At 47.4% G+C, this 22,847-nt stretch overlaps 2 protein-coding genes across 4 annotated transcripts in view; both read right to left on the reverse strand.

The window, feature by feature from the left end:
* Positions 1-57: 57 nt before the first annotated feature.
* LRRC43 (leucine rich repeat containing 43) lies at positions 58-12,846 on the reverse strand. Of its 3 annotated transcripts, none has more exons than XM_064675047.1 (12): positions 12,563-12,846; positions 6,953-7,204; positions 6,569-6,679; positions 6,297-6,436; positions 5,469-5,707; positions 4,541-4,740; positions 4,048-4,171; positions 3,735-3,874; positions 3,528-3,605; positions 3,035-3,241; positions 2,435-2,480; positions 58-267 (listed from the first exon to the last, which is right to left on the reverse strand). In XM_064675047.1, exons 1-12 carry the CDS (start codon positions 12,626-12,628, stop codon positions 107-109), a joined length of 1,764 nt encoding a protein of 587 aa, XP_064531117.1. In that variant the 5' UTR covers positions 12,629-12,846; the 3' UTR covers positions 58-106. The 3 variants fall into 3 exon arrangements, with proteins under 3 accessions (XP_064531117.1, XP_064531115.1, XP_064531116.1); XM_064675045.1 differs by lacking the exon at positions 12,563-12,846 and adding an exon at positions 7,288-9,165; XM_064675046.1 differs by lacking the exons at positions 3,528-3,605; positions 12,563-12,846 and adding an exon at positions 7,288-9,165.
* Positions 12,847-15,164: 2,318 nt separating this feature from the next.
* Positions 15,165-22,847, reverse strand: part of MLXIP (MLX interacting protein) — a 47,166-nt gene continuing 39,483 nt past the window's right edge. Inside the window, exons 15-17 of the mRNA XM_064675041.1 lie at positions 21,820-21,943; positions 21,005-21,134; positions 15,165-20,528 (exon numbers count right to left, since the gene is read on the reverse strand). Coding sequence (XP_064531111.1) covers positions 20,407-20,528; positions 21,005-21,134; positions 21,820-21,943 — 376 coding nt within the window. The 3' untranslated portion in view covers positions 15,165-20,406. The remainder of the gene's footprint in view (positions 20,529-21,004; positions 21,135-21,819; positions 21,944-22,847) is intronic.

Consider the following 22,847-nt stretch of genomic DNA (forward strand, 5'->3'; position numbering starts at 1 on the left):
CAGACCACCACAAACCCAGAGGGATCTCCCAGCTCTGGCGATTCGGCTCAACCAGGATCCACGTAGCGTTCCCGTGTAGTTTATTTCTCACCCGGCTATGGACACGTTACTGGGTTTTCTCCTCTGCCACGGCCTCGTCCTCCTGGCTCTGGGCACTGACTGCCAAGGGCCACCGAAGCAGCTGCATCTGGAATTGAACTGTCAGTGGCACCGGCTGGAGCTCTTGGCCTTCCTCCAGCTCAGCAGTGTCTTTGTTTTTTCCTTTTCCTGTGGAAAGAAGTAAATCTGTCACTGTCTTGAGATAGTAAATCACCCTGAAAGCAGCGGCATGCAGGGGGACTGCCCCTGGTGTCAGCACTTAAGGGAAATCTATTTGAATATGACTTCGGGTAAGAAGCCCAAAAAGCATCTTTAGGCAGGCAACTGATCTGGGTGCAAGCTACTTATTTGTTGTTAAATTCCCCTAGGACAAAAGAAAGATGCAGAAATAAACAATTTCAAGGATCCCAGAAAATCGAGTGCGAGGTAAAACGAGACGTACGTGAGACTACTTCTGAAGACATCCTTCAATGTCTGGGCAAATTGTTCACTTGAGACAAAGCTCGCTGCCTTTCCTCTTTGAGCCGTCTGGAAGTGATCCCAATTCCTCTGAGAGGACTTATTATTTGTGTGCATTTGCTGACTGCGGGATGCAAATCAGCCTCAGCTCCCGGCTGGGAGAGAGCTGGTCCCTGCACAGCTTGCTGGACATGGGGCTGGGAGCCGTCCCCGTCCCTCGGAGTGTGGCCACTGCTGCCGCTCCAGGGTGGTACGTGGTGTCCAGGGGATGAGCCACGGTGCAACCTGGTGACTCACAGAGCAGGCAGGAGGTGCAGACACATCCAGGATGTGCAGAGGTGCTCGAGCTGCCCACCCCAGCCGCAATCGGGGCGCTCCTGTGAGTCTCATCGGAGCACGTGGCCACAGCACACGGGGTGTAGCAAGCTGGGGGGGGGCAGCTCATTTTTAGGCACTGTGAATTTTGCATTCACACTTTGAAACATGCACTTGGTGGCCCTGCAGTGCAGCCAACCGGCCTCCATCTGCACAGGCAGACGGGGACACCAAATTAAGCAGGAGCCTCTAATCGCTCTGGGCTTCCTGTGTCAGCTTCTGTGCATCCAACACCATCTCCGGCCACACAACCCCCACAGAAAGGGTTCACCCTCGTTCAAGCTGAAAGGAAAACCTCCTACTGACTGCAGGACTGGGGTGGAGGAAGGAAGAAACACCAGTGCTGAGCTTCAGCTGTTCGACAGCAGCTGCCTTCTCTGCTTCAGCAACAGTCTGAGTGTATATTGCAAATATATATCTTGTGGGGAACAATAATTCAAGGAGTTTTCTTCTTTTCAGGTAGCTGGGAAGGCCACAGGCTTCCTCTAGTGCAGACACTACAGGGCTCTGAGATCTTCCCCAAAGATGGGGACCTTGCTGTGGGTGATGGGGCACAGAAATCAGCCTAAAGCTCTTGGGAAAGGGGTTAATTGCACTCTTAAATCTGATGCCAGAGCAGGGAAACAGAGCTCCTTTGGTAGCTCTGAGTGGTGCTGGGGAGGCCTGGCCCTCTCCACGCTCTCACTGACCCATGAGCAGCAGCTTTTCAGCATGTCCTGACCACCCCTTCCCTCCCCCACTTCCTCCTGCTCTTGCATTACCCCTCCGATGTGCTGTCACTGCTATTTTTGCAGTCAAAACCAAGGAAAAATAACCTGCAAGAGGCAGGGTGAGTTTTGTCTCCAGTGGATTAAGCAACACTGCTGGCTGAGCAGCCTGTGAGCTCTGTATGGGGAGGAAGGGGACACCCGTTGGGGTCGGGGTGGTCCCTTCATGGGTAACAGCAGACTGGGGTCTGTTCCCAGCCCTGCCATGGGACACCTGGGGCTCTCTGTGCAGCTCATCTCCAAGCCAGGAAGAACAATAATCCCCTCTGCAATGTGCTTTGAGATGTGAGTTGGAAATGGATGAGGAGCTTATCATGTGTCCCAGGCAGCCCTCCCCCTGCTGCCCACGCCAGCCCTCACACTGTCCCCATTTGGCAGCCAACACAGAGGGCAGCACATTTCTCACCCAGAAATCTGCTGTGCCCTTCTCCCCTGGCACACGGTGCTGGTGGGTGTGTGTCTCTCCCAGGGCAGCCAGCAGCCCAGCCTTGGTCCTTGTTCAGACACTGATTCATAAGGTGTCCAGGCGTGTGTCCATCCTGACACAGTCAATGTCTGCATCCACAGCCTGAGGCTCAGGATCTAAGTCCCTGCTCCTGCCAGGGTGGCTGTGCCCTATGGCTGCCTCTGGCTGGGCACTGCTCCTGTTTGCTCTCACACACACCACCCTCTCCCCCACCAGCTCAAGGCTCCATCACCTTTGGGAGACATCAGGGTTTTCTGGCCGGCCCTACCTTCTTCTTTTGGTTTTTTGTTCTTGTCTTTGCCTTTTTTCTCATCCTGTGGAGAGAGACATTTCCACAGTTAGGCTGTGCTGAAATCCAGTGCCCTTATTCAGTCCTGTGATAGCCATCACCATTGGGGTGCTGTCACTGGGATATACAGGGCAGAGGAAAGAGGTGAGGGGGAGCAGGAGCACAGCAGAGTGGCTGCTCTGAGAAGAGAATCCAGGAAATAGAAACTGTTGGCACAGCTGGTATGTGCTGCCATGCTGAAAGAGAGCACCAGAGGAAGCACGAGTGGTTGCTTTCACATTCTCAAATGGAAAAATAAACTCATATATTTTCCTAAGCCCATAAAAAGCAGCAGTATTGCTTGCTAATATCAGTTAAATAACCATGCCAGCAGGGATGGATGGTAGTTAGGCAGGGCTATTTCAGCCCTATTTTAGGGAGGGGAGAACTGAGGGATGGATGGATGGATGGATGGATGGGATGCCCAGGCCAGTAAGGACAGAGCAGGCTGCAGGGCAGGACATGTTGAACCTCAGCCTGCAGCACTGCCCATCCCTGGCAGCCCTGCCTCATTCCCCTGTCCAAGGACATGTTCCTTACCTTCTCCTCTGGAACTGGTGATTCTGGTGGTTTCTCAGTGATCAGGATCCCAAAGTCACACACAGTTGCCACCAGGTCCTCAGTGGCCAGCAGGGCCTCCAAGGTCACCCTGGTGGTGCCCAGGGTGCTCAGAATGGGAGGGTCACTGCGGAGTTCACGTGGCAGCTGCTGCTGCTGCTTCTTTTTCTTGTCCCTGGAGGCAGGAGGCTGCAAGGCACCAGCACAGGGACAGGCCTCAGCAGAGGGATGGAGTCCCTTTATCAGAGAGAAGCAACCCCAACCCAGCCCCTTGCCCACTGCTGCATCCAGGCCAAGATGTGTGTAAACAGCTACTGCCTTCCTCCCTTGGCAAGGGGGGACTTTGGGAGAGGTCTGGGATGGAGGGATGACTCTCTGACACACCAAATTAATCCAGGAGGAGGGCCCTTGTTCTCCCATCACCATTTTTGCAACTCAGATATAATTTGGCCATTGTTCTCTCCTAGCACCCTACCTTGGCACTGTCCTGTCTTTCCTTCTTATTCATGACTGAGTTTTCTTCTGGGTCAGCATCTACAGGCCATGAGAGCACCTGCCCGGAGAGAGGAGCTGCTGCTGCAGGGTCACTGCCATCCCAGCCTGCCTCCCAGAGGGAACATGATACCACTGCTGGGCCTCCCAGCAGCACTTTCCCCTTCATCCAGCTCTGCCACACACTCACCTTCTCCTCCACAACCGACACAATTGTTCCAGCTGCCAGGTAGGACTTCAGCCCCACCAAGTCCTTGGCAATGTGCTCCTTTGTGTAGCTGCAGTCGATGGTGTCTGCCCAGGGCTTTCCAGGGGTGGCAAACACCTTTGCTGTGTAGGGACACAAAAAAGTTCTGAGGAGACCTTTCCTTCGACTGGTGCCAGTTCATTATCCATCAGTCCCAAGCTGACACTGCGAGGGACGTGCTGATGCCACCACATGTCAGGAAGAGCCATAAACTTGCCCTGAGTGCTGGGACAGGGGATTTACAATTCCTCATTACCAGAGCGAGCCTTTGGCTCCTCCATGGCTGCAGGGTCCTGCTGGTTCTTTGTTTCTCCTGTGTCCTGAGCAGAGCTGTCCACATCCAGCATGGTCACCATGGAACTCTGGTGGGTTTTTGTTACCTGGGACAGAGAGGGATCTCTTGTCTGGTTTTGTTTGCACTGGGACCAGGGGACAGCTGCCCCTGAAATCCCATTCCCCAGCCCTCCCTCATGGGAAAAAAGTGCACCAGTGCCAGGGAAGGGGTCTGCCACAGACAGCAGGAGGGGGGCTATGAGAGCATTCCCATGTGCAGAGCTCTGGGCTCCCCAAGAGGGACAGGGAACATGGGCAGCAGGGACTTGTCCTGCCAGATGCAGCCCCATGGGAATGCTGTCCCCAGTACTGCTGCTGCCCCTGCCACATCCATCACTCCATAGCCTGGAGACGGATTCTCCCTTGCTGTGACCTCCTGGGCCTGTTTGCTTTCAGGAGCACAATTAAGGACCAACCTCAGTGTTGCTCTCATCCTTGAGCTCCTCTCCCTCCTCAGACTCCTCCTCTCCCTCTGCAAACTCGTAGGTGACAAAGTAGCTGCAGGTGATCACTGGGGCCTCGGAGTCAACATCCAGCTGCTGGAGAGCACTGGGATCAGGGACTCCCTTCATCTCCCCAACAGTCACAACCACTCGAGCTTCACTCCTGCTTAGTTCTAAAAGAGAGACAATCTTGCCATGGAGCTGCAGCACGTTCTTTCCAGAGTGAGGAAGGAAAAGAGCAAGCAGAAACCTCTCAGTCACAGTGTCCCCTCCGTGCCACCCTGTGCTAACGCTCTGACAAGCCACTGCCACATGGGGTCACTCCAAAGCTATGCAAACACCTCCTGGCTTGGCTGCTCTGCTTCCCTGGTTAACATTTTAGTCTCCAAAGAGCACATCCAGCACACAAACTCACTGAGTAAGGGCCGTCAAGAGGGGCTTCCCAGCCGGGTGTCCCCAGCCCCCTGCTCCAGTCCCCGTCGGGGATGTGCCACACTGCAGAGGTGGCACCGCTGCGTGCAGACAGCGCAGCACCACAGACCACCTTCCCCAATACAGATGTTCCTCTTTCACCAGCTCCAGAGAGAAGCACAGGGTCTGAAACCAGATGGTGTCTGGGAAGCAAAGCTGGGGGCAGGCTGGGACGCAGAGGCAGTTCTAGGACTAGGGTGGCCTTTTCTTGGGCCTGACTAAGGCTAAACCTACCTCAACTGTAATTATACCACTGCAGGGCCCTCTGCCTGTCTCCCCACTTGTACTAGCAGGGTAGAAAGGCACAGAGAAGGATCTCCATTTGAGGAGAGGCAACAAGGAAGGCAGAGTTTGCCCTGAGGACCCTGAGCTCAACCACGATGAAACCCCCTCCTGAATGCCAGGGTCAGGTTCAAAGGTGAGGGCTCACCTGGCTGCCTCGCCAAGCCATGGAACTGCTGCCTCTCATCAGGCCCTATGTAGATGTCATCGAGGATGGACAGCTTGGACAGGCTGTCCACGAGGAAGCCTCTGTAGGTGGGGATGAAAGCCAGGGGGTTCCCTTGGAGCACCAGGATGCGGAGCTTCTGCAGACTGGACAGTTGGGAGACCAGCCCCAGCAGATCCGTGAGGTTGTTAAAGCTCAGGTCAAGGGAGATAAGGTTTGGCCTAAGGAGAGAACCCAGGGAAGAAGGTAAGGCAACAAGCACCTATCTGAGGATAGGAAGCTACTGCCCTGGGGCAAAAACAGAAACAAAAATGGTGTTTCCTCAGCGCAAACAGGGTCAAACTGGGGAATCCAATGGTACAATCCCAAGAGGCCAATTCCAAATTCCTGAGCCACATGGTCCATTGCTAGCCTCCCCCACCACTCAAAAACATGTCAAGGAAACATTAATGACCCCACTGCATTATCTGGTGATGCAGCCTAAGCTTTAGATTTTTCCCTGGGCAGAGTCTCAGCAAGGGCTTTGGGGAGGACATGGAAAAAGGAAGCTGCCCAGGAAATGGGAAATGTGGTGGGCAGGGTGTCAAGGCTGTTTTCCAGGTGATCTCCCCATTCCACACCTTGGCCATGGACCAAGACAACCACTGAGCATGTGAGAGCAGACACAGACCGCTCTGCACAGGGAGTGGACAGAGCAAAGCAATGACCCTGCTGAAGGGCTGCACCTTCCCAAGGCCACCTTGATGGCTTGAGGTCACCTGTCCACATCTGCCCACCTCCCTTTCAGGAGCCCACAGTCTATGGCATTACCAGAAATCCTCAGTGAGGAACTTGTCCTGGGAAGGGCCGCACAGCCTGTTGTGTCCCAGCCCCAAGTGCTGGAGCTCTGGAGGAGGCTGAGAGCACAGGTCCTCCAGATCACACACAGTGTTGCAGCAGAGCTCCAGGACCTGCCCAGGACAGAGGAACCAACAGACACCTTTGCAATGAGCTGTTCCTGGCACCCCTAGAGCTGTTTGGCTTGCACTGTGTTCCCAGATGGGACCTCCTTCCCCATCCTGCATGAGATGCTGCTCACTCACCTTCAGTGTCCGGGGCAGGTTGGCCGAGGTGATCCTGCTGATCTGGTTGGCACTGAGGATGAGCTCCTCCAGCTGCTGGAACTGCAACACACCCTCATCGACCTCCTCCACCTGCAAAGAGCTGGGTTTGGTCAACATGTTCCTGAGTCACCTCATGGCCAAGGAGACACAGACATGCGTTGATCCAGATGACATACGTGTAATCCGGATTAGCACAACATCCTGGGGAGGGTGGGGGGAGTACCTCTACCCCAGCAGCAACAGTGGCATCTGGGAAGACCGTGGGATGGGGAAGGTGTCCTTTTTCCCAGGACGTTTTCCCTCCCAGCAGGCAGACATGGTTTCCTGGCCTACACCTTTACAGGCACAAGCACCTGCACTTACTCCCTTGTCAACCATCCGCAGGGACTTGAGGACCTGGTAGACTTTGGAGCCATGGACGAGCTCTGGTGCCAGCACAGCCATCTCCTTCAGGAGCTGGTCCTGGGGACTGCAGTCCTGGGGCAGTGCCCAGGGGCTGTGCTGGTCCCTCAGCAGCTCCAGCAGCGCCTCAGGGGTCTCCTCGTCCAGCACAGCCTCCTCCTGCCTGGGCTGGACCCTGTGGGGGCTCCTGTGGCCACTGAGGCAGGATTTGTTCTGCAGAGAGGAGAGAGGCAGTGACAGCCCTGCAGCCCACAGGCCCTGTGCCACGTCCCATGGCTGTGCCACCCTGTCCCTACCCAGCTGCCAAGGCCACAGGGGAAGTCCTGCAGCGCCAGGTGCTGCAGGTACTCCTGAAAAGCAGCCGAGAGGCTGCAGCAGCCGGGTGCTGCCATCCAGCCCAGCCTGACTGGGAATTCCTGCCTCAGGGACTTGTTCCCTGTCGCTAGGAGATGGTGGTGACGCGGATGCCATGGAACCGAGCACCAAACAAACTCTCCAAGCTGAGCGTGGAGCGAGCCTGGGACAGCACTGAGCTCACCAGGCTGGGAATAAATCCCTGGTTTTCCAGATCTTCCCCAGGTTCTAGGGGCTGCTCCCAACCAGGGGCCTTGTGCAGTGCTTGCAGGGTACATCAGCAGCCTTCTTCCCTGGCCAAGGAACTGTGACATGGCATTTGCCATTTCACTTACCTATATCCTGAGAGTCACTCAGGTTCTGGGGAAGAAACAGGGAGGTTCCCAGTCAGTTGTGAAAGCCCAGCTCTTCACTCATGTGGAGGGCACTGACATCACAGCCACATAAGGCCATCAGAAAACAAAGTTCACAGTTGAAAATACCAGCTCCCACACTTGGAAAAAAATAGGTGAGCTCAGGAACAAAAGTCACAGCTGTCTCAGGTCAGCATCAGGTCTCCGTGCTCTGAGATTGATTTCCTTTTTCCGGTGATAGGTGTTGAGGCAACGGCTACAAAATCCATTTTAGGGAGCTGACAGCAGCATGTGTCAGCAGAACTTCACCAAATGACTTGCAGATTTTATGTGATGTCTCATGGTTGCGTGATGGAAAGCTGAACTTCTCAGGTGGGGTTTTACAGGACGGATGCTGACCTGTTGCCTTATCAGCTCAGCAGCTTATCACAGCCGTGTATGGACAGGAAAGGATGAACAGAGCACACACAGGCTAAGAGATGGTGGCATTGCCTGGAGTGGAACAACCAGGCAACCTGCTGTCCTCAGCTTAGGAGAAGACGAAGTCAAATCTAAATATCTCTGAAAGACCATTAGCAGCAGTTGAACTGTGTTTTGTGGAAAAGCAGGGATGTAAAAGTGCTGCTTCTTTCATTTGTATCACTATTTAAAATAACTGCCCCCATTGCCTTCAGTGCTGCACAAAGAGATATTCCTGCTCTCAGAGGAAGACCAGCTTCCTTGTCCGTCCTCCCTGGCTATACTCATCTGGGAGAGCTGGAAGGGGACTGGCAGTGCCCAATGACCTCTTGATGTACAAGCTCGTGCACCTTCCACTCATCTTCCTGTGGGGCACTGGCTGGCTGCATCTCTCTGCTTTTTTGGTGCTTCCAAACAAGCAACTCTCCAAGATCATCCTTCTACCTGAAAGGAGCCGTCTGCACCCACGACTGTCTTTGTAGGGATGTTCCTAAAGAATGCCCTGCACAAAGAAACATCTCTCTTTCTCCCTCATTTTACCCCCAAATAATAATAAAAATCTCAAATAAATTAAATACCTTCTAGAACTGTCCTTTTCTAGCTCTCCCTCAGCACTCTGCTGTACTGTGTGCTGCCCCATGCACAGGCCACGGTAACTCATCTCTTTCTTTGGATTATTTAGCACCTGGGAATAGGGTTGTGCAAGAAGAAAAGCTTCCTAGGTGGCTGCCTCTGCTTGGCTCTCAGTGCTCCCTCAGAACCACCTTCAGTTTGGGACTCTCCTTTGATGTGGCCTCAAGCAAACAACCAAGGGCTGAAGTTACAGGTTGGTGGGACCTGAGTGCAGAGTTGTACAGGGGAAACGTCCTTTCCCATTTCAAGCCTTGGGAATCAGTTCATCCCAGAGAACAGTCCTTGAACCGGTTCCAGTCACTTCGGAGGAGTTCATGCACGCACCAAGCTTTTTATTTTCAGAAAGGACTGTTTCACATGGAAACCAGAACTGATTACTTGACACACACTCATTTTTGAACTTATGATCACCTTTCACCACACCTTTAATGACAGAGGTGGGAAGTACAGCATCCCTCAAGGGAGTTAGAAAGATGGGTGACAGGGATGGGGAGGCGTGATCCTGGGCATCCTCTGCTGGGTTACATGAGAGGACCCCACCTTGGGGAAGGGTCTTCCAGACATGCAGCAAAAGGATTTATACACTGAACTGGAGGCCTGACCCACCTTGCACACAAGCCTCCTGTGGCTTTTTCACTCCCTGCATTGGCCCACTCTTACAGTGACCCTGCAGGAGAAGGTCGCTGGCTTTGGGCAACAATAATGTGCTTGCAAGCCCCAACCATGTCTATATCAAAAGCACAACAGAGTTTATATCCTAACTCCTACATTTTGGAGAGCCCAAGGATTTTGATGGGATGGCTAAGCCAAGCATCCCAAACTCCTCATCAGACAGACGACACAGGACACCACCTATGTCTATGGAAACTGCACCTAGATCACAATCAGCAAAGACTCACTCGAACCAACTTTTGATGTAATCTTTCGAAAAGGGAAAAAAACCCCGAACTATCACCGGCAAAAAAAAAAAAAAAAAAATCCTGTGGGGGAGCCACTGACGCAGGACTCCGAGGTGCTTAAATGCAGCCTGGCTGGGCCCAACCCAGCACTGCAGGCACCAGCAGCTCCAGCGCCAGCTCCCAGCCAGCAGCTCTCCCGGCCCACCATGGAACGCCGAGCAGGTGGGTCTGCCTTACCCTTGCTCCACGTTGTTGAGGTGCACTGGTTGATGTTCATCACTAGCTCAGGAACTTCATGCTTTGAAAATGTATCATGCTGCACAAACCCAGAGAGTTTTGCAAAAAATTCTGCGGAGGGTTCAGACCCATCATTGTATTCTTCCTTTTCTTTTTCCTTTTGACTCTCTGTCTGAATGCAGAAATCAACAGCTTTGCCATCTTCCTCTTCTGTTTACTGGTTCCTTTGGGCTCCTCAGCACCAACAGAGAGATCAAAAGAAAGTAAAATGACTACAGGACAGAGGCAGAAGCGTTTTCCCACTGAGATAAAACCCTTGGTAGCAGTGATAGAAAAGAGAGCCACTGAGTTACTGGGATACTATGTAAGTACCATTTTGCATGTGCTGTGTCTGTGTCTGTGGAGAAATCTCTTATTATAAAAGACCATGGTCTTCTGATGGAAGACCATCAGAAAAGAAATATTTAGGTTAGAAGCTAAAATAGTCTCTTCTCTGTATTCCATGCAAGAAGAAAAGCACTGATATTGCATTATTTGAGGGCAGAGTTGGAGCAATGGCCAGAGCAGCTGCAGAATGGCTGACTTTGCCTCCAGTGCTCCTTCTCAGTCTCCAGAGTCATGCTAGGCTTGGAGGAGGCATCTTTTTGGAGGAATCCAGTGAGATCATTGGAAACATGGCAAGAATTACCTTGCTCTTCAATCTGATCCTAGTTCTTGAGCACTTCAGCCAAAACTCCTGCTCACCCATCCTCTCCCTGGAGATGGTAAAACATGCACTGAACCCAAGTGTCAATGGCTCAGACAAATTACAGTTCCTGGGATTGCATTTCCAAGAGTGTGTTGATAAAAATCAACATTGACATTTCCTCTGAATTCACTGCTGAAATTAAAACCATCTCTGCCAAAAGAGATGAGAACACACTCAGGCCAAACCAGATCTCCAGCTTAAGGAAATTTTGCCCACACAGCAAAGAATAAAAACCAATACTTAGAAAAGCTGAAAATGAGACAAGCAGGGCACAAGGAAAGGAACTGCACACTGACAGCCACAGACAGCGTGCAATACCTGCTTGATCAAAGGGGTGTAGGTGTTGGTACAGCTATTGAACCACAACCAAAAACCCCAGTGTACCCAAGTGAGAAATGGAAACCAAGGGATTAATAACTTCCCTCTGCTCTCCCTCCCTCACAGGAAGCTTGCGTCCTTCCAGCACTTGAAGGTGAGACCCAGCTGCTGAATAAGACCAAAGTCAGAGACATGGTGGAGAGAATACCTGATTGCCCAGCTTTCCATGCCAACTGCTGTGCTCTGCACCACATTTACGACATCCTGCAAACGCTGGGGAGCGACATGGAAACAATCTGTAACACGACTGCCCGCGATGTTGTCGCCGCCAATCTCAATCAGCTGAACTCCACCCTGAGCGAAGGAGCTGCATTTTACACCTGCAGGACCAGGGACCTGCCGCGGGTGCACCTCAGCCAGGGCCTGCCCGGGGAATTGGCAGACACAATGAGCTACATCTGGTTGTTTTTAAACAAATACAAACAAATTGTGCAGAATACGAGAGAAATGTACTCTGAAGCAGCAATTTAATACGCCGGGATGAAAAGGCACTGGAGACCTGGCTAAATGTGACCTGTCAGTGGTTATGGGATCAGTTTGCCAGAAACAACATTGATAAAATACTTGCTACTCTATATAACTATGTAATCTAGTTTAACTTAAAGGATGAATGTCTTAAGTTATATTATTTATTATAAAACTATTTATACTATCCTATTTGCAACAGCATGTAAAAAGGATGGACTAATGTGAGTCAGGATAATTTAATTAATCAATCCTGACATAAATAAGCAAACAGGAAATCATAACTTTAATGTTATTTATATTTTACCTTGCAGGGTTTTTTTCAAAAGTTGATTGTCAGTAGATTTTTACTTCTCTCTCTACTAGTGAATTTTATTTATAAATTTATATCTAATCTATTTTTATAAATCTATTTAAGCAATTATATCGTTTATATAGATATTTATTAATATTTTAACTCATATTTTAATACTGAAAAGGATGAATGATGTATTTGCTACTTAGCAGATGAATGATTTTACTCCTTTCCTCTCATTACCTTTGGATAGAACCTGGAATGGACACAACCTGGAACTTAATTAAAATAAATTAAATAAAACCAATGTCACTGGATTCTCTTTTTACTATATAATACTTTTTTACACTATTTTTTTGCACTGAAAGCCTAGTTGTTTACTAAACAACAAACTGAACTAGCTGTTTCTGGTTCTTATGTTAAAAGACACTAGAAACAGCACATTTTTATTCATAAACATAAAGCTTTCAGCTTTGTCCCTTAAATTCCTGACTGGTTTCTTGTTTGGATGAATCAGTGGTACTAGAAAAGTACACATTTCCCAAGAGGAACAGGGGGACCAAGCTCCTTGCTGGAGCCAGGGGAAGAATTCCTCCCCAATGGACCCAATTTCAGACACCTCTGCAGAAACGTCACATAGTGGTGACACCCAGCAGGTGCAATTCCAGCCTCATAGCCTTCATTTTTAATGGAAAAGGATCACTGCCTGGGGGTGTGTTTATCCCGAAGGCAGAAACAACATCTACTGACCTTTTCAGGTGGGGTCAGCAAACCCCAACAAGCAGGAAAACATTTGTATCCTGAGGGCTTCGACATCACCACCACTGCCAATGGTTGACACAAGCCACTTCAGCACTCGCTGAACCAGGGGATTATACAGGGCCACTCCCTGTGGTTTCCTCTCCTCTGCACATCTTTTCTTTCACCTTCTAAAGATATAAATAGCTCCACGGAAGTGTTTTCCTTGGAGAGAGGGAAACATTTTCTCAGAAGCTCAAACAAGATGTTAAAGTGAGTCAGATGGTCTGTCCCAGCTCAGGAAGAGCAACCTGAAAAAGATGATGAGTTGTTCTCCCTCACAAAACTGTCTCACCGGCCCTGCTGACTCAGCTCAGCTCAGGAGCTCATAGGAAGCACAAAACTGTGGAGAGCCGTGGTTCTCCTCACTGGAGCTGTAAGAGAGGGGTGCTTTGCCACAAGGGTTTGGGCTGCAGCAAGGCAGGTGGCCTGATCCCATGGCACTGACCCTGCCTGATCCCATGGCACTGACCCTGCCTGATCCCACAGCACCGACCCTGCCTGATCCCACGGCACCGACCCTGCCTGATCCCATGGCACTGACCCTGCCTGATCCCATGGCACTGACCCTGCCTGATCCCATGGCACCGACCCTGCCTGATCCCACGGCACCGACCCTGCCTGATCCCACGGCACCGACCCTGCCTGATCCCACGGCACTGACCCTGCCTGATCCCATGGCACTGACCCTGCCTGATCCCATGGCACTGACCCTGCCTGATCCCACGGCACTGACCCTGCCTGATCCCACCACGTGAACCTTCACTGTCTGCCCTGTCACCTCCTGGAGGAAGCCCTCAGGGATGAGAACAGGCAGAGAAGAGCTCCTGAGTGCAAATATAGGTTAAAATACATTAAAAAAAAAAAATCTAGTGAGCATTACATTCCATTCTTTCACGTACAAAGTGAGCCCTGAGCTGTTTGCCCACTGAAGGGCCAATTCCTTTACAGCAGTGATTTCATTTGGCACCATTTCCATGGAGCAAATGCAGATCCACTTTTGGCAGCATTCGAGGATTAGCAGAACCAGCCACAAAAGAAGCCACTTCAAAAACTGTCATTTGGCACATCAGCTCAAGTTACAGCAGCCTCCATGAAATCACCACTAAATCAGTAGTACAGAAAATTTGCTCTCCAGCCACAGCTTCCTCCCACAGAGCTCCGACAGCATTGCTGCAGCAGCTCTGGCATTTGTAATGCTTTGCCAAGAGAGAAGTCAGGCTCAAGTGTTGGTTTACCACTGGTTAAATAGCTCTGCTCTTCACTGCCTACTCCTATGAAAATGCTCTGTGAGACAAAGCTACAGATTTCTGAAAAATTAAATGCAGAGTTCAAAAACTGCTGCACCCTCTGGAACTGCAGGCCTGACTCATCAGAGGTTCTCATAAGAAATATTAAGTCAAAGGCATCAACGACAAGGATAAGATCAGCCAGCACAAACTCTTGTGTGGTGATTTTAAAATAAAATCCTTCTTTTAACTCATCTATTACCTTTTACTTCAACTAGAGCCTCAGGCACTCAATGCTGCTTCCACTGGGCAAGGAAATCCAAAATACACACGAGGTGACAACTGAAGCACAGGGAGCTGGAGTGTCCTACCAGGGAAAAACAAAAAGCAGTCATTAAAGACAAGGATGAAATGTTCTTAATTTCATTTTTTAAATGGATTTAAGCAGTTCAGTGCCTAACACTGCCATCAATTCCATGGGAATACCGTGTTATCCAACCTCAGTGCTGCTCTGCAGACTCCACTGTCCAGGCAATGTGTCAGACTCAAATCCAAGCCTGCAAGAAAGTAAGACCAACAGGGCTCAAGGCATTGGTGCAGCACCTACAGGCTTAATAATTCCTCAGAGAAACACCAGGGCTGCCTGGGAATTACTGCATGTTAGAAGTGCAGAAATGAAAAAAAATTGCCAAATGAGCTCACTCTCACTGTTGTGCTTCACAGAATGAACAATAAGGGTCTGATCACTTCAGGAATCATCAGAACGAAAATGATGCTTTGCAAAAGGTGAAAGAGAAGCCCAGGGGGTATTTAGGGCTCTGCACACACCTGGACCTGCAGAGATGGTGCTTTAGCCCCGTGTTATCCACTGTCTCTTAAGCTGATTCAGTGGAGAAGAGATGACTAGAAAAAGTTATTTTCAATTTTTGCTAATCTGGTTAACATTGACTCTGGTGAGACAGCGAACAGCCCAGCACAGAGCAAACACAGCCTGGGGGGCCAAGGCACCAGGAAAAGAAATCACTTGTGAGCTCCAAGTAAGCTCAGAGTGAGTCGATTATTTCAGTCAAGAAGAGCCCAAAGGGACACCAAGTTTCCTAAAAAGAGTCCAAACTTCAGCAGCTCCACAGAGGATACACAAGCCTTGCACTGCAAATGCCAAACACGCAGATCCAGAGGGTCACTCCAGCATCATTTACAGGGAAAAGAGCTCTTGCCACCTTTTAGAGCTGCAAAAAGGCTCCCAGGTGCTGGCCCTGGCCCAGGAACAATTCCACTTACCCATTTCCCCACCTCCAGTTAGAAAATAAAGGCATTACAACCAGTTTCTTCCAAAAAATATCCTTTATTGTTTTGGTTGTAAATATAAAAAAAAAAATGCATTGCACAATTTAACAGACCTACTGAAAAGTGCTACATATCAACAGTACAACAGAAGTTGTGTCATGCAACAGAACAGGAAACCTAAGCAAAGCAAGAGCACAACCTGAAGTCCTCATACCTTCAAGCATTTTTTTTTTCCTTTTTAACAAGAACGAATTCCACCCACTTAAAACACATTTAAATACAAGGTTAGAAGAAAACGAGCAACTTATGAATTGTATTGTTAATTGAAAGGTCTGCTCCAAACACTGATGTCTTTTGATTGAAAACCTCATTCATGTTGGAAAAGTTCAGATATAAAAGAAGTTCAGACAACGGCTAGAAAGTAATTCTATTATATACATAAGATGTGTTTCTTTGTAACTGAAGTTATTTAGAACTCAAGTTTTACAGATAAAGCTACAATTTGGTACTACCTCTTCTGCTCTAACACAGTAAATGAGCAGGAAATTCAACCAAGAACGAAACAAAAGGAAACTTGAGGCTTAACTGATGTTGTGGGAAATACTGGGGCTCTATAAAAGAAAAAAAAACAAATGATTTCCTCTGAAACTCAAGTGTATAAATATAGGAGTAACAGAAAAACTCCTGTTGTCTCACCTAATTAAAAAAACTCCTAAAAGTTATCAACAATTGTCCATAGTCCTCCAAGAGTGGTATGACTGAGTCCCTAAAGCAACCTAAAGTGGGTGTCATCAGCCTTTTGTGGGTATTTTTCAATGCAATAAAGGTGAAAAGAAAGCAAAAAAGAGAAGGAAAAAGGTGAAAACAGTTAACAACCCATTCTATTTTCAGTTACATCTTCCAGCTGGCAACATCAAGGCAAGAATTATTCACTCCAGAAACTCAAAGTGAAACAGCCTTCACATAATTTGCACTACAAAAGCATTAGCTTACTGAATGTTTTTGCAGTGAGCTTCTCTCTGTTCTCAAACTGTTCTCCAGGAGTTTGGGGTTTTAAAAGCAAACAAAACTAAATTTCCCCGTCCCTGTCACCTCTCCCACACGTGCACATACACACACACTCTCACAAAGGAATGTAAAAAACCCTGAAGATACAAAGGGATGATGTTTTTCAGTACAATTTGACAGCCCTTTGTCTTTTTCAAGCCACTTCAGATTTAGAGGTTTAAGCACTTGCATATTTTCTGGTTTCTGTCAAGCCTGTGGTCTGACAGCCTGTACATGAGTGTGTGCGCTCGTGAGCACGGGAGAGGAGAGTGGTGAATTCAGCAGGAAAGGTGCAACTTTTTCCATACAGACACACAATTACTCACAACCTCAGTTTGAAAGGGACACAGATAAAATCCTCTTAAAAGCCAGGGAAGCCCCACTTTGTCCATTCACAGAATTTTCCACAGAGCACTGTACCGGGGGGAACAATGTATGATGTGATAAATCAAATGCATCCACGACACCAAGATCTAAGGCACAGATGGAAACATTCTGGTCAGCCTCCCTTCAAGGAAGCCTTCCCCAGGGGTTTAGAAAAGCATGGAAGAACATTCCAATCAGCTCAAATGGTAGTAATCAAGAATCCTTTGGTTTTGTGCAGAGATCAGACTGTCATGATGAAGTGTGCACTTGTCTGTGATCCTACTACTCATTAATTCCTTCAATTCTAGCGTGTTCCTGGAGTTTCACCACTTACTCCTCCAGCTAAGAGGAGGCTAAAAACTACAACACAAGCTAATAACTAATCCAGATAATGCCCAGAACTTGTGTTTGGGGTGGGGGACATCTACAATATCCTGCCTAATAGAATTCAAGGTTGAAAAGAACCACTAGACAATCCCAGTTTGACTTTGTGCATATCACAGGCCACAAATAAATCATTTAGCCATTTGTTTACTCAGTGAAAGATGTTGGATTTGAATGAATATGACCTGCATTCCATTCTATGGGGGTTCTCTGAAAGTTTAGCACCAATTCACTGAAGACAGATGTGCATCACCTGTAATTCTGTGCAGATATAGGCACTGTGTGTTTGGTTTGCTTTGGTGACACTGAGGAAATCAGAGCCCTTAGGTTAGGGGAGAAAGTGTTACTAAACTTTGGAAAAAAAATAGTATTGAAACTCCTCAATGGGTAAGAAAGACAGACTAAGGAGTTCAAAGTGGAAAACTATGCAGGAACTAATACATACGTGGTCCATCTCTTCTCATACCAATGCTCAGTAGTTCTACTGTTCAGATGTGAGACATAAACCAGCTCTTTCCTCCTGTGTTTCCAAATGAAGTGAAATCACTCTCCTCACAAGGCTGACTGATAAAAGAAAAGAATTCTGATTTGCAGCAATAGGGGGACAAAAATATATTGAATCACTGCTTCGAAGAGCAGCCACATCATTTCTGGTAATTGCACTACGTGGAAAATATATTTTCGCTTTTCCTTCCCTCCCTCCTACACTCTTGCCTAAGTAAGCAATCTTTGATTTACTTTTTTTCTCTTTACTGTGTTAAGATTTGCAGATTTTCAATAGTGCTTTGAACTTGTTTCTCCACCACAATTTCATAAAATAAGCACTTTCCCTCCAATTGTAACCAGCTCATGATGCAATGAGCTTGATGGTTTTTCCATCTACATCCAGATAAAAACTGTGAATCGACAAAATGTTCAGCAATTCAGTCAAATTACCCCTTCCTGCTCCTTTCAAGTCCCTTTCAGTTTCCCATCCAGTGAGACCTGGGATGTTAGGATTTAAGCTGCCAGATTTCCCTGGGCCTTGAAGCATTTCTTGTACTGTCCTTTGCTTGTTGAGACAAAACTCCAACGTCATCGATACTAGAAATGGTAAAAATCACACACCATCATTGCTGACAAGCAGGAGACGACACTGCAGGGGAGGCTTTACTCTGAAAGCTCAGCAAAAACCCCAGTTCTTGGACAATGTGCCCACTGATTTCTTGCTAGGAAACCAGAGGTGTTTTTGCCATGCAAACACCCATGTGGTATCTGTGCATCTCAGGGAGATTTTAGCCCACAGAGGAAAGGATGTGAGGGACCCTCCCCAGCTCATCACAGTGTTAAATGACTTCACTGGCATCAAGTTCACAACCAGTGATAAAAGCGGGAGGATTTAAAGCACTGGTTTAAAAAAGAATTTACCTGTTCAACACTTCTTACCCAGATGCATCCCAAAGAGTATTGCTTAATTAATTACAACATTATGTATGAAAGATCTAGGCATGGATCCCTCCAGAAAATCTACTCACTATTTAATCACTATGACAACCTTTATACACTATTTCAAACCATTCCTTAGCTGAGGCTTGGATTTTTGTTGGTTCTGTCACAGGGACACAGGTTTTCACATGTGCCACAAACTTCAAATTATATGTCGGATTTGCTGTAAAAAAAGAAAGAAAAAAAAAGCATCTCCTCATCTGTCTGCACAGCTACAGGGAGGCATGTTGGGACTCAGCTTTGCCTTCCCCTTCAGCTCCTTTTCCTCCTTCAGGTACCTCTGCTCATGGAGAAGGCCCTGAGGTTCACCTTCTGTGCCTCCTCCTTGCACATTCCTGCTCACACAGAAGGGAACTCTGCAAGGAAAGCCATTAGCTGCAAAATCTCAGGACAAATCAAAACCAAACCCACGCCCTGTGCTTAGTCCTACTCCCCAGGCCTATTGTTTCCTTTTAAATTTTGGCCCACCAAGGGGATGACAGTGGGGACAACGCTGAGAAAAGCTCCATCTCCCACGTAGAACCTTCTGAGCCTGTTTACGAGTGTGCAACCCCCAAATGTTCCAGCTGCTCCTCATTTTAGCACTGGGACAGGCTGCAGATCACCTCCAGCAGCCTGATCTTGGAAGAAAACTGGTCAGAGGAGGGAGAAGGGAAGAGATGCCCACAGTTTGCATAGCTCTGAAGAGTCAGAATCAAGCCACAAGTGGAATTATAAGGGTCACAGGATCATTCCAGACTATGAGCTATCAGCTGGAATGACTATCCCAGTGCTGGCTCAGGATGGACAATCCCTGCTGTAACGAGACTCAGTCTATCTGCAGCAGAGCACAGTCTGTGCTGAGACTGTCACAGAAAAATGTTATTCAGTATTTTGAGTTTTAAACATATTTTCACATGTTTTATAATTCATGTTGAACATAACCTTCCCATACAGACCAGGTTTAGCAAAGTCCTTCAGGTTTTTCAGGTAGAAGACAAAAAGAAGAAGCAAAAAAGACAGAGAAGCAAAAAACTGACTACAAGTCCATGTGGTTTGATACAGCTTCTGAGATAATAAAAAAGCCAATTTCTTACCCTTATAAACTCAATTCTTGTCTCTGAAGTGCTACTACATTTACCTATGGATGTGTTTTATATGTGCACATTTTGTGAGGATGGCAGCTGAACCATGCAGAGTGCAAGAAAACAGCTCATTGATTAAACTGGTATACAATTCATAAATTTATCCTAATTGGAGAATTTATGCAATCTCAAACTGCTTTCTTGCACTTACTGCACAGTCTGCTACTCCCTTGCAATGGCTATATCAGGAAAAAGAATAAAAATCAGCTACTTTATTTACTAGAAAATAAAGCAAGTCTGATCATATGCAATGATACACTCATTAAAATAAAAATACACAAAACACAGCCTGAGATTTTAATTCTAGGATTTTTGCCATGAGTTGACATCGTTAACGGATTTTTCTTCTCCTTTGGTTTTTCGTGTGATCCTGTTTAAGAATTTTTTCTATTCAAGTAAAACAAATGGAACTGAACACCAGAAAACAAAATAAAGAGCACATTTCGCTTCATGAAATCAAAATAATTTTTCCCCTTGAAGAGCACATTCCTTGGTGTACAGGATTTACACTTCAGAGAGCTTAGTACTCGAAGGTGTTTCATAGAGATCTGTTGCATACAGATGAAAATGCTGCATTGATGGAGACATATTGCTGCCTGCAGGACTCAAACCTGCTGAGTTTACCTGAGCTTGGTGTTTTTCTCACTGAACGGAGCCAGCACAGCACTGGAGAGGGATCAGAATGTTGGGACAACGCTGCATCACTGACAACGTTGCATCAGTTGCAGGTTGGCTGAAGGCAGAGCCGGACACCCCGAACGATCAGGGTGGTGGAGAGAACCCTTTCTAAAGTGCACAGGCTGACAGGAGCCTCACCAGGCTGGGGCTGGCAGGTTCTCCACCCCATGGACAAGCACCTCAGTGTCTTTGGTTGTTAGGTTTCTCCAGCTCTCTTGTTCAGCTTGATCACGGCCTCCGTGGCTTGTTCCGGCAGGCACGACGGGTCCGACAGGATCGACGTGGTTGTGCTGAGGTGCCGGAGGGTGTTCAGCACCACTGCAAAAAAAACAGGCAGAAAAGCAGCAAGAAAAGCCATTAGTCTAACTGATCTTTCTTCTGCACCCCTTGACAATTATAAATGTAAATTTAATACTTGCTGAACTGCAAGGAGGAACAGAAGGTCATTCCAAAGCTGAACACAAATCTCACATCTTCCTTCATCATGAGATAAATCACACTGCCAAACTTATTCCAACTAGAGCTGAATATTTGAAATTTAAATGCAGTTTAAGGCTGTTTAAATTCTGGTATATTCAGCAATATGGTTTTTTTCTTCTGTTCAGTGTTAAACACGGAACCAAGTGTCTTCTCAGTCAGAAGAGGTTCTAATTTTTCCACTGAGCTAATAAAAAGGAAGTGCAAGTCATATTCATCATGTGCTGTCTTTGTCATCCTCTGACTTTCAAGAAATGATATTATATAGGTCTCACTTCCTATGATCTGGAATAGCTGCAGGATGGAACTTCACTTACTTGGCCTCAGAACAGGAAGAGAACAGTGCTGATCCAACCAGGCCAGTGCTGTTTCATTCAGATCCTTAAAGCTTGTTGTGGAAACCATCGCATTGAAGGACTCAAACAATGGCTTAATAATAATGCTGAACTGCAAACCACCAAATGTTAAGGGAGACATCAAAGGAGGAGTTCAAAACATTCTCTGGGAAAGGTTACTACACAGAAAATACTGGATTTCTTAATGGACTTAACTACCAGAGGGATTGCAGCATTTCAAAAAATATTTGTTCAAACCTGTAACACTAAGATAAAGGAAAAATGAACCTCAATTCCTAATGACACTCATTATACTTTGGACAATCCCTCCGTACTCACCTGAAAGGGGAAAAAGGCAAGGGGGGAAAAAAAAGAAGGGAAGGGGGAGGGGAAAGGAAGGGGGGTAGAAAGGAAGAAAAGCGGGGGGGGGGGGAAGGGGAATGTATAAGTTTGTAAATTTTTTTCCCTGAAATCTTTGCCATTCCCTCCCTGTGCAGGTTTTCCAAAAGACAACCAGAGCTGCAGTTACAGCAGAGTCCTAAAGATTTCTTGCAGTACCTCACCTTTGTGTTGCATTTTATTTTCCAGTTACCTCCCATACATTTAAGCTGAACAAGCTGTGCCTCAAGACAGCCTGAAGGCAAGGATTGCTATCCATGCACGGCTGTGGATGAAAACTGAGGACATTTGTTATTTAAGTAACTTGGCTTAAAGTCACAGCATCAGAATCCCAAGTTCTCGGCTCTGAATGTCCCAGTACCAAACTCCAAGTTCAGCAGGTTGATATAAAAGGATACAATCCAAAACTTCCAGTTCTGCAGGGTCCTGCTCCTCACATACTCATCAAACATCCTCCTCATGTGGTCAAACCTTTGCCGCGTTACGGGAACCCCGGTAGCCGGGAGCTGCTGTTGACACGAACTGGAAAGATGTTCCAAGGTCAGGATCCCACCAAAGAGGACACAATTCTCTTCTGGACTAAATCAGAGCATGAGAAGAGTGTGTACCCCCACTATTTCTGATCAAGGGGCTCCCCAGTGCACGAGGCTGACAAAATGTAACTGTTCCAGTCAGGAATACAAACTGTTTCCCCATCAATTTTGTCTGTATTCAAAGTGATTCTCAAGTTGCTACACACACTTATTACAAGCAACAAAACTGAAAACAAAGTATAACATAGAATAAAGCAGTTTTGCGCATCCAATCAGGAGAAGGCACATTAGGAATCAAGGAAATATTTACAGTTACTCCTAATGTTACAGAAGAAAATGTAATGGAGATTCTGAAGGGACAGATCAATTTAAAATAAAATGAAACAGACTCCATCATACTTTTTAAGAAAAATAAAAAGGTATTGATTTGCTGCTAATTCTAATATCATTCCTAAGCCTAAAACTTCTGGAGATGGAAGTAAAGCCACTGGGGTTCTCAAGGTGCTTTACAATAGTATGTAACAATCATAACCCCACAGAGCAAACTGAGGCAGCAGGAAAGCGAAGTGATTTATCAGAGTTATATTCAGCCAGTGCCAAACTTCCGGAGTCCAAGTCCTGTGTCTTATGTGCTCAATCCTATTTTCCTGTAAAATAGGACTGCATTTGAGAAGAAAACTGCAGCAAAGCCACTGAGAAGAGTAAGAGTGTTTGATCACCAGTGAGCACAGCTTTATAAATTAAACATCACCACTGGCTTCTTCTCAGAATTATTCTGATGTGACACATCTTCCCTGATGCTGCCACTATTGTGCATTTGTGCTCAGAGCTTGCTGAAAATCCACACAGTTTGTCCCAGTGCCCATCCCACAGGAGCTCTGCCTTTAGTCTGG

Source organism: Pseudopipra pipra, chromosome 18 (assembly GCF_036250125.1).
Source record: "Pseudopipra pipra isolate bDixPip1 chromosome 18, bDixPip1.hap1, whole genome shotgun sequence".
Lineage (NCBI taxonomy): Eukaryota > Metazoa > Chordata > Aves > Passeriformes > Pipridae > Pseudopipra > Pseudopipra pipra.

Bases quoted from the DNA above. Each gene is read 5' to 3' on its own strand.
- LRRC43 (XM_064675045.1), bottom strand. From the start codon at position 7,671: ATGGCAAATGCCATGTCACAGTTCCTTGGCCAGGGAAGAAGGCTGCTG. The intron at 4,741-5,468 runs GTGAGCCCTCAC...TCTCTCTTTTAG, and splicing joins TGGCTTGGCGAGGCAGCCAG to AACTAAGCAGGAGTGAAGCT. The intron at 268-2,434 runs GTAGGGCCGGCC...TTCTTTCCACAG, and splicing joins CAAAAAACCAAAAGAAGAAG to GAAAAGGAAAAAACAAAGAC.